This window comes from Alosa sapidissima, chromosome 16, assembly GCF_018492685.1.
Source record: "Alosa sapidissima isolate fAloSap1 chromosome 16, fAloSap1.pri, whole genome shotgun sequence".
NCBI classification, from domain to species: domain Eukaryota; kingdom Metazoa; phylum Chordata; class Actinopteri; order Clupeiformes; family Clupeidae; genus Alosa; species Alosa sapidissima.
This window is the reverse complement of record NC_055972.1, coordinates 21,699,222-21,711,698: the sequence shown is the minus strand read 5'-3', so window position 1 is coordinate 21,711,698 and position 12,477 is coordinate 21,699,222. Positions and strand designations below refer to the sequence as shown.

Below are 12,477 nucleotides of genomic sequence, written 5' to 3'. Positions count from 1 at the left end.
CCAGGAAAGCAAGTGGAGAAACAGCTGTAGCCAACACAAAAAAATGACTCCTAATCGAAAACACCCAAGAATGTAGCTCTAATAGTCGCGATGGCAATCAGAACTGGTGATAAATTCCTGATGTTTTTATTATGTTGAATTTTTAAACTTGGCTTTTTATTGCAAGAACAGTTTTACTTTATATGTAAGGTTCAGGCCACAGACAGACCTGTTATCATTGGACAAGATCAGTGACCTTAACTTAATACCACATCTTGTGTCCGTCCCATCACAAGCTTCCAGGACAGGAAGAAGAGGCCAGATGTGCCCGTCACGTACAATAAAACTTAGAGTATATAAATACACACACACACACACACACACACACACACACACACACACACACACACACACAGAGAGAGAGAAACACACACAACTACAGAGAGAGAGAGAGAGAGAGAGAAAGAGAGAAACACATACACACACAAACACACACACACACACACACAAAAGATCCATTATCAGCCTCTGCTGAACTAGTCCACCCACAAATGCACCAATCCATGTCAACAGCAGCTTTTGAGCCAATCAAAACAAATCCAGATGTTAGACTGCCTGGCAAACCATAGGCAACTACAGGGAGCTGAGGTGCTAAGCAGCTGATATATACCTACAGTAATGAGAGAGGGGAGAAAGCAACCTCCACAAACTCCTCCGCCACCTGGCACCCTGTGCACTGACCATGAAGATCTGCTCGCTCATGCTGGGACTCCGTGTCGGTGTGGTTTCAAGGTTCACTGGCAACAGTCACTCATCCCCATTTGCATCCCATTTGGCAGTGGGGAGAAAGGGGCAAACAAGCCCACTAACCAGTAGCATGTCCGTCTAACCATCCTACCGTTCAGCCACCACAAACAACCATGTGATGGAGAGTTTACCCATGGCCAAAAATGGGCTATAGTTGTCATTAGACTAAGGACCAAAACACGTGCACACACACACAGACACACAGACACAGTGACGTGGCAAACACGGCCTGGAAGATGGCCTTTGCTTGTGTGGTTTTCCAGGAAAAGGCGACGATTACATGCAGCTTTGAGGAATGTTCAGCACTGAGAAGGCTGACTGAAAACCCCAGGGGATACTTATCTATGACCAATTCCACATACTTAAAAGACCACCAATGGAACGCTCACACCAGCTGTACCAACCAATAGGCTATTATTTCAGTGTAAAGGATACTCTATTATTCCCTCAATTTGAACATTTTCACCTGAATCACAGAATCTACAGTAACAACCATCTAGCAGGTCTGTGGAGGTCTCAAGCTGTTTTTTATACCACAACTGAAAGGTTCATTTAAATTTAAAATGTTATAATTCTTGTCTTTTGCACATAAGGTTAAAAACTATACATACTTCAATTGACAGACCCATAATAACCATCACCTCAAGGATGTATTCAAATCTCTCTATGGATCCTTTCAAGAGAGTTCCATTATCAGCATCATAGTTGGCCCCACAAGACTTCCTTTTTAACATTCCATATGTTATCTTAATGCAGAGGAAGTAGATTGGGGCCCAACTAAAGTCAAAACAATAGAACTGTGTTAGAAGGTATGAGATGATGATCTCTTTAAAAAAAAATCTGTCTAATTACAGGAACTTCAGGATTCAGGTAAAACGGGGCTCAATCGTGACCTCTGCCGATCAAGCTGTGCTACTTCATCTATCCGTGGAAAAACTATAGCTACCATGACATGCCAGGCACAATTACATGTCCCATGAAGACTACACAGTGCTAAGAAATGGCTGAAACACTGGTTATCTCATTGGCTTGTTAGTCTTGACAACTGGCAAGTGTATCAATATCCTAGCCTAAAACAAAACATGGACACAGCCCAACTGATAAACATATTGTAACATATACAGCACTGCTACTTCTTACTGCCAACATAGTAGCCTAACATTTTGTCGCTTTAAAAAGTAACATTTAGGCTACATTTCAAATTAGCCGATGTCAATATGTGGTCATGTGACAGTTTTAGAATAAATTTGGGGGAAATTGTCATGAGGCAATCTGAAATGCTATAGCATTATTGGCATGGCGCAGAGTCTAAGTGGCAACAAGTTTAGGCTATAGCCTGTGTGACTTGATACAAAAAAATATACATATATTTTTAAATGTTGTAGCCTATTGTAGAAACAACGTGTTTCATCCAGGAGCCACATCATCAGGACTTTCTGTTAGACTACTTGAAGGAACGACTCCAGACAAAGGAAAACGGTCAAATGCAAATATCTCCAATTAATAATTGTAGGCTATTTACTGATGAAAGCTAACAGTTACCTAGAAGCATGATCTCAAGTTTCTTGCGGTCCACACGGAACCTCTCCTCGGTCCACTCCGGGTCTGGCGGGGAAAGTGGCCCACTTGAGTCATCCTCCGAGAGGGGTAAGGGTGAGTCTGTACTCCGCTCACTGTTGGAACCAGGATCCGAGTGCTGCAAGTATCCGCTCAAAGTGTCGCACTGAGCGGCCATGGCGCGTGCAACCAATTCCTGCGGCCACGGTGTTCCAAACTGATATTGCTGATAAATCCCAAGTTTTAGCCGCGCAGAAGTACTTTACTCATTTCCCCAGAAAACCAATTCGCGAATCATGATAAAATGCCGAGGGGTTGTTTACCGTTTCCTGGTGCAGCCCACGGTCTTCACAATCATGTGCCGACTTAAATCAACCTCCTGTCCTTTACGCTGCTCTTTACCAAACCCAGAAACTGGCGGACTCAAGTTTTTACGTGTCAAGTTAACTACCTCTCTTTCCCTCTCTCCTCCCTTCCAGCTCTATATCCAATCCAGTGTCTAAGTTTTCAGACCGATGACTGAGAAACTAAGAAAAGATGCCATGTCCTTGTAAAACTTAAAACATGGGAAACCAATTGGTTTAAGCCTAATGTTACTTTTGTTTTCTTTTGGCAGAACACGCCAGGGGTGAGTGAAACAGTCCCTCTGTCTATCCATTTCCAAGTCTTAATTTGGCAACTGGGTCCATAAAGGCCTACATTTTTGGAAGTAAGTTTTAAAATCTACATAGACACTATTTTAACCCTTGTAAGTTCGAGTCTATGGGACCTGAATACAATGTTTGCTAAAATAAACTTTATTCTATTTATTTTTCTTCAAACTCACTCATTGGCCTTATTTTCAATGACTGCACACAGTAGGCCTACATTCCCCCTACACATAACTATTAGGCTACATATGTGGTATTCGGACCTACTGGACCCGAGTGTAATAACTGTGTCCTCCTCTGAACTGGGCCTGCTTTGCTCTGTCTGTCTGTCTGTGTGTGTGTGTGTGTGTGTGTGTGTGTGTGTGTGTGTGTGTGTGTGTGTGTGTGTGTGTGTGTGTGTGTGTGTCCACACAAAGTTACAAAATCGAGACAGAATTCCACAAAATGAAATGTTTTTATTTAAAGCACAGAGGATGGGGAACAAATTAAGAGAAACTTAGACTGGAAGGGAATAGCTGTAACCCAAGACTAAGAAAATATTAATTTATTATTAAAATGTACAACTTTGTAGGGTGGGAAGGTAACAAAAACATGACAAGACAATATTAGACAGGAGGAAGGGGGCTTACCATACAGTAGGGAGGCAGGCTATCCTGAAGAGAGGGATGTCAGGATCACACGTGGATATAGGAGACAGCAACCACCGCAACCCACACAGGTGAACAGTACTGGAAACACACACAGTGAACCCACACATGCACTACAAACTAAAGACTCCCACTAACACCAGGTGACCAGCCTCCCATGCAGCATCCCCTACTCCTGCAAAACAAACCACAACAGACAACGAAAAGTATAGACAACAACCAAGTAATCACACCAGTAGGCCCGGATGACACAGGCTGACGCTTATAGAGCCGACTGACTTCCCTGTTACCACAATGAATACAAATAGAGACTAAATCAAAGACATACAAGGCATTCACATAATAAGGGAGTGGATGGCCATCCATACGACAAATTCAAATAGACAACAGACATACACAACTGCTCTGAGAAGCCCAGCATCAATAATAGGCCTACTAGGCTGTAGCATTACACAGCGGGCAGGCCTAACTATGCCTGCATATGTGCCTACTTCAAGCTTCCCAAAATAATGCAAAAGAAATGACATGAAGACAACAGAACATGAAAACAAAAGACTTTTACACTATTAACCAAATAAATCAGAAGATACAATGACAATAGACGCATAAATAAATGATGAAAGACAAACAGAGGCAAAACAGCAGTAAGGAAAGGATGGTGACCCTGACGATAAACATCATACAACCACAGTGAAGGGTTAGACGACACACTGTAGCTCGGCCACGAACAATGCGAGGTAGACATTTGTCAGCCCACAGGAGGGTCTGCTGTTACAATGATCAGGACACTCAACTCAGGGGCACAAAGCCCTTAAACGCAAAAAAGCCTACAACACAAACTAGACGCCACGCCGAGCAATCAATATTGAGCCTTCCAGTATGTGAGAGAATCTCAAAACCGGCTGCCACCCGGAAGACCACCACACAGACCGGAACAGCCTTCCTGAGACTGCGCTGAGAGCCAAACAAACCAGCCTCACCTCTGCTGCATCCCTAACCCACGTGCAAGTCAACTTATGAAGAAACCAACCAGCTGTATCCACTGATTTACTAATGAACGGCCTTAAAGGCACAGGTGCGCTATTCTAACCTGCTACATTTCCAGTATAACACACTTCCGGTGCCATGCGTCTTATGTCGCTCAAAGATCTAACCCCTACTGCTTTATGGCACACTAATGGACTGATGCCTGAATTGGCCCACCTGGGCTGTGATTGGTCGAAATATAGATCCAGAGCAGAAATCCTCAGTCATCACCTTTGACTGAAAGCATGCAGCGTTGCACATATTTGGCTAAATGTGATGCTATTCCACTCATGATATGTCCAGTAAAATGCAGACCTCATATGGACATGTTAATAAGATGGTAAAAAAATGATGTTCACCTGAGGTGATCTTGGGTGAATACAGCAAATTTGAATTTGCTCTGCAGGTTGGTCTGGAAAGGAGCTCATTGACGTCCATTTTTGACTCACCAAAAACCCAATGTGAATTTTCTTTGGAATTGAGTAGACAACTGCATTTTAAATCTTTTTTACAAGGAAAATATGTTTGCTGAACATCTGAAACAATTTGGTAAGACTTAAATGCGTAAATTTAAGTTTAATTTCTCTGCTGGTTGCGCCTGGCATGTGGAAGTAATAAAACGGAAGTTCGAAAGCGGGTGTCAATGGGCTCCTTTCCAGACAGACCTGCAGAGCAAATTCAAGGTTCATCTGGCTTCACCCAGGCTACTTATAGTTACTGCAAGCTATCAGTGGCGGACATTACTTATACATTTACTCAATTACTGTACTTAAGACGCTTTTTTGTGTATCTGTACTTTACTTGAGTATTTACATTTTGTTAAACTTTTTACCTTTACTCCAGTACATTTCTAGACCAAATATCTTACTTTTTACTCCACTACATATTGTGACAGCTGAAGTACAGCTGAAGTTCCTTTTGGAAAAAAGACTGTCCAAATACATGTGTATTTTCTGTTACCTGAGCTAGGCTTTAAATAATGGTGTTGCCTAACCTATGTTATTGTTATATCCACTATTTACTGTACCTTGTTGACCCCACAATATTGATGTTACCATAACTAGCCTCATGACACCATCGAACAAATGATGATAGACAATGATAGACAATGACAGATAGAATGATAGACAATCTGACAAAGGGAACGTCTTGATTTCGTCCAAACGTGTAAAGCCTTCAAAAAAGCAAAAAGTGGTTACTTTGAAGTATCTAAGATAAGATATCATATTGGTTTGTTTTTAGGTCTTTCTACATACAACAATTCTCAGTTGATTTTTGTTTGTCAGTTTGTCTTTGAATGAAGGAGAAAGGCTCAATGAGCCTATGTCTGTGCCGAATCATTTCAACAATAGTAAATTAAACTGTATTAGTCATAATACATTTCGGGACTTTTACTTTCGATATTTAAGTACATTTGAAGGCAAGTACTTTTGTATTTCCACTCAAGTGGAAATGTAAAAAGAGGACTTCTACTTTTACTGGAGTAACATTTGCCCATGTGTATCTCTACTTTCACTCAAGTAGGCTACAGGATTTGTGTACTTTGTCCAGGTTGTCTTCGTCCACCACTGCAAGCTATTCTGGTGAAAGGTTGTTGAATTTTAATTTGAGTCCAACAGACAATCAAATGAAATCCTTCCCTTCAAAATTCCTGAATAAAACTTTTGATTTGCTGGCCTATGACCTTGGTTTCCAATTTACAGAGACAGAACTGAGAGAAAAAGTTTCTTTGGCCACACACAGCATGGCAGCAGTATTGCAATGAGAACGTTTTTTAGGAGGAAAATGATGGATCATACCTTTATTATGTAGAGGTATGCAATACTAATATAATTGTCTGGGTGTCTCTAATAGGCCTACTAAGAGCATTTTTATTCATCAAATCAAACCATGTTTTCACTATGGCTTCTTCCAGTGTAAAAGAGACATTCTAGGTTTTGTTGTCAGAAAGCGTCCTTTTGTCGCTTGATAAAGTAATATAAAGATAGTTTATTTTTGTTGTAAGCTATTTATTTATTCATTAATTCACTAGCCTATTTATTCAGAAGATTTTCAAACTAAATTTCAGGCCAAAACAGAACCCCAATCCGCAGCCAATCCTAAATCAGCTTCTCACAAAAGTTCCTCCAAGACTTTAAATTTGATACAATTCGGAAGCTGTAATGTTGACAGTCATTGCCCAGTTTACGTCGCATAATAACAAGTCACTGCTACTGCTGAAGGGGAGTTGAACAGTTGTTATGGCTCTGAAGAGAATACAGAAGGTAGGCTGTGGGAGGCTAACAAGCTAGCACTCGTGATTTGAACCGTTCATGCTACTTAGTATATTGACAGCTTGTATAAAAACCTCCTAGTTCTCAGTGTCTTCTCCACGATGCGATAGCCGTCACGCTAGGTGTCTTTTCTACCGGTAAGGTTAGATGGTTAGCATCGCAAGCTAGGAGGCTATGATAGTTAGGTAGATAGCATACAGGCTTGGGCTGTAATGTTACTTCCCGTATGAACTGTAGCAGCAAATTAACCAGCTGGTCAGCCAACGATACTTTCTTTAATCGTTGTTTTAAGTGCTTATAACAGAGATACTGCTTTGTCGCGTAGCGTGACTATCTATTTTGCCATGGTAGAAGCTAGAAGTTAACGGATGCTTAGCTAACGTTAGCGAAGTGACGTTAACATCAACGTCTCCTTGCTCGATAGCTATCACTAAGCTATATTTGCTTTTAAAGGTGGCTAACGTTAACGTTAACGATAGGTAGTAACCTCACAAAGACCTTAGGTAGTAACGTTAACGTAGACGTTAAATATGTTCAAAACTGTTATCGTTTAATGTCAAAGACCTTAAGCTGACCTGTCAAGTTTGCTGACCCAGGTACATTGGAACGTGCTAACGTTAACGCTACCAAAGATCCTTGAATACTGACCGCTTCAACCCTGTCTGGCGCTAACTTACGTGATTGCAAATAACGAATCTCATCGATAATGTTGACACGAACTTTTTGCTAACACTTGTTAAACCATTTAAATTAAACATAGTCTATATATTTTTATTTCAAATAAGCAGCCAGTGTTTCCTGTTTGTGTTAACAAACGTAACGTAGTCCTTTAATCGGCAACGCTCTGTTGCCATTGTTCTCTTGTTTGTGATAATGTTGCCGTTGTTTGTCAGACGTCATTTCAGCAGTGTCTGCCAGATCCAAACTATGGGGTTTCTAGAATGGCCACGATTTCGAGAAAGCAGTGTATTTTTAGAGAACCTGCTATTGGGTACGCTTAAAAAGACAGGAAATATAATAACTTGGATCTTACATACCACCAGGTACATTGGTGTAAATATTTAACTGAGACTAAAACAGATATGTTTTGTTAGAAATGGTTGTTTGTGATAGGCCTTTATTACTTGGCATTTGAAATGTCAGTGCCTTCTACACACATAGCCTTTTCTGTCGATGATGTAACACAGATTCGTTGGAGTCTCTCCAAGAAAACATGGGTGTAGTTCATCAAGTCTAACCCGCTTGAGAGGCTTTTGAAAACATTATCAGCTGTACCGGTGGACACGAATTGACATGCGTTCTGGTGTCCTGTGTTTGCGTAGGAACTCCATGACCTCCAGAGGGACCCTCCATCGCAGTGTTCAGCTGGACCTGTGGGAGAGGACTGTAGGTTTCCCTTGCACTTCTCTGCTGTCTTTGTTTTGTTTTGTTTTTTCACCTCTATCAGTACACTTCACAGTCCACAGTCTCTTTCACTTTCAATTTCAATTTGTTTAAGGACATTTAGTTAGCATTTGAGCCTATTCACCCTAGTAATTAGTAATCCTGCTTCCAAATGTTAGGGACTTTCTGTTTGCCCCAAACTCCTTCAATGCGATTTTGTGTTAAAGGGAAAGGGTACTAGTGACTTCCAGGAAGTTGACCAGTGCAAAGATTGGATTATGCTGCCAGTATATATTCAAACATTATATCTAGATAGAAATGGATGAATAATCAGGGCTGTGCTGGTCATATAATCAAACATGTGATAGATTCTTTATTGTTATTGCATATTAAAACTCTACAACATTCAGTTCAATGGCAATCCCAACTTAAAAATGAATAGCTTATTGGGTTGTAATGTGTGCGTGGAGATCTGTTGAATGAACTTTAAGTCAAACTTGGAAATTATTTATTAGATAGTAGGCTTAGTACATGGATGAAAAAACACATCACAAGTATTGTAGATCTATGCAAGTTCCCACTGCAATTTAATTTCTCTCTCTCTCTCTCTGCAGTGTTTCATTGGCAAGCAACAATTATGGGCCCAGTAAGTCTTCAACTTTGTTCTTGATCAACCCTTCTAATTAGTTTATCAATGTTGATAATTGATTAACTAACATGTAACTTATCATTTATTGGGGAAGGGGTAGTGTTAGTTATTTGTTTTGATTTGCTGGTCTTCCTTCCGCCTGTGTTTCCTCAACCTAAACTCTTTTTCTTCTTTCTGTTAGGGTGACAGTCCATACCAGGGTGGTGTGTTCTTCCTCACAATCCACTTTCCTACAGACTACCCCTTTAAACCGCCAAAGGTGAGGGGGACTACACCTATTGAGAAACCAGAAACCACAAAACACTGGTTTTGTTGTTCTTTTGAATGTTTTTGTTTGTTTTTTGTTTTACTTTTTGGTTTGTTTTGTACATTTTTTACATGTGCAATTAGTAAATGAAATCAAATTAGCTGAAGTAAATTGCCCTACTTCTGAATCTGATGCGGTTTATATTGTAGCCATTATTGTTGTAGTTGTTAAAGGTGGTCAGATGTCAGAACTTGTTCTACTCTCTCAACAGCTAGCCTTCACAACTAAAATATACCATCCCAACATAAACAGCAATGGTAGCATATGTCTGGACATCCTGAGATCACAGTGGTCTCCTGCCCTCACTGTATCGAAAGGTAGGTGAAAACTAGTGTTTACCACACAAAAATGTGTTTCAGCTAAGAAATAACTCATACAATTCTACTTAATAAAACCACAGTCATGTAAGGCTGGAAGACCAAACTAATGCAAATAAGCTGTTTTCCCTGCACTTTGCCATGGTATGTTTTGTATACCTCCAGTGAAGATTTGTTTTGTTGCTTTGACACGGGTTCTTCTTCTTTTTTTTTTTTCAGTTTTATTGTCCATATGTTCTCTGTTATGTGACCCAAACCCAGATGACCCTTTAGTACCCGATATTGCCCACATCTACAAATCAGACAAAGACAAGTAAGTGGTTTATTATGTCATCATGTTATGATGATGATGAAATACGTGTACCTGTTCAGGCAGGTAGGCAGATACATGTGGACAGCAGAATATTCTACCTCCCTGTTTCCAAAAATGTTGGGATGCTGTGTAAAATGTGATTGTGAGTTGCAAATTGTATAAACCCTATATTTAAGATAAAATAGTGCAAAGACGACATATAAATGGTCAAAACAGAGGAATTCGATTTTTGGAAAATGTATGTTCATTTTGAATTTGATGCCTTGCCAGCAACATGTGTTAAAAAGAAACATGTTGCTGGTATCAAATGTTCAATGAGCTTGATATAGTCAAAAGTTCTCTTTTTCAACATTTGATATTTTGTCTATGTCTGTTTTGCAACTAAATAAGGTTTGACGAGATTTGCAGATTATCTCATTCGGTTTTTATTTACATTTTTAAAAAATAATTAAAGATACAACGACAAAGACTGACAATCCCTCTTCTTGACACTGTTGGTTTTACACTGTCCTTTTCTCTTCCAGATACAACAGACTAGCAAGGGAATGGACTCAGAAGTATGCCATGTGAAGCTTTGCCATAGGGTTGCAGGATAGCATTTGCCCTGGGTTGACATATTACAAATCCCAAAGTACTGTACACATTTGAAGTTAATGCTGAAGCAAAAAGTCTTTTTATACATAAGCAATCTGCCTGGGGGAGGGGGGTGGGGGGGGGGCACTGGTGTTCTTTAAAGAAATTGTTTTGTAACACTAACAATCACTTCTCATTGAACTGCTGAGTTGAGCCATCAGGTAGAGGAAAATTATTTCATATTCCTCATGATTATAGGTACTTTTCTTCTTTTATCTTTTTTTTTTTTTTTTTTCAAAAAGAAACTTTTAATGTATAGTTTATAAAGCTATACTGTATCTATTTGTATTATTTTGCATTAAAAGCTTAGGGGAGGATTTGAAATAGTTTTTGTTGTACAGGGTACTCATTTGCAAACCATCACATTTTGAGCTGCGATATTATGTTTTCCTCTAGAGGGGGGCACTGCACCAGTATTATAAGTACAAGCATCAAGCACATTTTAATGTCAGATCTGCAAAAATCTACCCATTGACTGCTGTGAGTAGAAACAGTTTGCTTGTAAAGTTTACTTGGAAAAAAGTTACTTAATATCTTCATTGACAGTTGAAAAGATGCACCTTGCTTCCAAATTTTACCACTCCAGAAAGACTTCTAACCTGAATGAATGAATTGCATTATTCCATTCAGGTCAAATCTTAAAATTATGTGTAAAACCCAATTTACATTAAATGTTATATAGTACGTATTTTCACTGTCAATCTCATTTACTGATTAGGCTACATGAGCATAATAGGTGGATGCTTCGTGTAGTGGCTGAACATCTAATTAATTATCAAACATACATTTATTTAGAATTTTCTTAAGGTGTAGTGTGCAGAAAACACTGTGACCTTGCTCATCCAAACATCTGATGATGTCTATGACAATGTCATGATGCTAAGTATGGATTGGATACTTATTAGTAACAACGTTCTGTCAACCATCAGTGCAGATAATTCTAACACTTGAACTCTCAGCTTAGACCAAGCTTCCTCTTGGAGGTCTTGGGCAGAGCTGGATAGGTAAGGCTTAACCAGCCTTCTTATTTGCAAATTAAGAGAAGTCACATTTGGGACCCACGTGTAAGTGTCCACTTTTAAAGGTGTCTTGTGCCTGGTTACTCACAGTTGACTTAGTGCACAAGTGTGAATGAGTACATCCTAACCAAAGATTCTACAGTGCTATGCTCAAGTATGCAATCTTTGAGCTAAACAAAATGATTTTAGTTTGAGTTTTGAGTTGTATAATCTGGATTTAATGTCCAGTGTAGCTTACTACACACACAATTTAAGCAACTGAGGGAGAATTTGTGTGTCATTCAAGGTAAACTTGCAGATCACTTGCAATAAAAAAAAAAAAAAGTTTTTTTTCCTTCACAGTAAACTTTCAAAGTTGAATTACTTGAATTGATGTGGTCTTTATGACATGCATTTATTTTTGTTTTAGTGGCAATTTCAGCTTCAATTCATGAGTATATAAAGGTAGACATATGGATACTGCAAAAGCCTATGGTTTATTTGTTTAATTCCATGGTAAAGAAAATGCAGATGTTTTGCGTGTGTTTTCATAATGTAACCATCCACATTACAACTCACCTTAGTTTCTTTGTGGTTGGCAATGCTTAGTGTAATGCAGTGCCAAGTGATTTGCAGAAATACAGTATTTTTATTTTAAATACATTTAAATGGTATTTAATTGGTAAATTATTTCAATTAGAACAAACACATAGCTGCAGAGCAATACCAACATAACGTGTTAAACATGCACAAAAGTGACTCCCTCAAACTGCATGAATGGGGCACAATCTGTCTCAGTTATGTTTTCAAACAAGCCATTACTGCTATAGAAAGTGGTAGTGCAGGAAAGTAGTAGAGTGGCTTCTTAAGAAATGTTTAGGCTTTAAACTAGAGAGACCTGCCATGCACCATGTTGAAGAGTTCAAAAGATAGCTCAG

At 39.3% G+C, this 12,477-nt stretch overlaps 2 protein-coding genes across 2 annotated transcripts in view; one reads left to right on the top strand and one right to left on the bottom strand.

Moving 5' to 3' along the window:
- LOC121685861 (protein bicaudal C homolog 1-like) overlaps nt 1-2,754 on the bottom strand; it is a 54,497-nt gene extending 51,743 nt beyond the window's left edge. The window contains exon 1 of the mRNA XM_042066690.1: nt 2,329-2,754. Coding sequence (XP_041922624.1) covers nt 2,329-2,521 — 193 coding nt within the window. The 5' untranslated portion in view covers nt 2,522-2,754. The remainder of the gene's footprint in view (nt 1-2,328) is intronic.
- A 4,068-nt stretch (nt 2,755-6,822) lies between these two features.
- ube2d3 (ubiquitin-conjugating enzyme E2D 3) lies at nt 6,823-10,869 on the top strand. The gene is made up of 7 exons (XM_042066743.1): nt 6,823-6,930; nt 8,262-8,325; nt 8,937-8,968; nt 9,153-9,230; nt 9,490-9,595; nt 9,815-9,908; nt 10,433-10,869. Exons 1-7 carry the CDS (start codon nt 6,907-6,909, stop codon nt 10,476-10,478), a joined length of 444 nt encoding a protein of 147 aa, XP_041922677.1. The 5' UTR covers nt 6,823-6,906; the 3' UTR covers nt 10,479-10,869.
- Nucleotides 10,870-12,477: the final 1,608 nt, after the last annotated feature.

Coding starts and splice junctions, on each gene's coding strand:
- ube2d3 (XM_042066743.1), top strand. CDS start 6,907: ATGGCTCTGAAGAGAATACAGAAG. Junction 8,969..9,152: donor AAGCAACAATTATGGGCCCA/GTAAGTCTTCAA, acceptor TCTTTCTGTTAG/GGTGACAGTCCATACCAGGG. Junction 9,231..9,489: donor ACCCCTTTAAACCGCCAAAG/GTGAGGGGGACT, acceptor CTCTCTCAACAG/CTAGCCTTCACAACTAAAAT.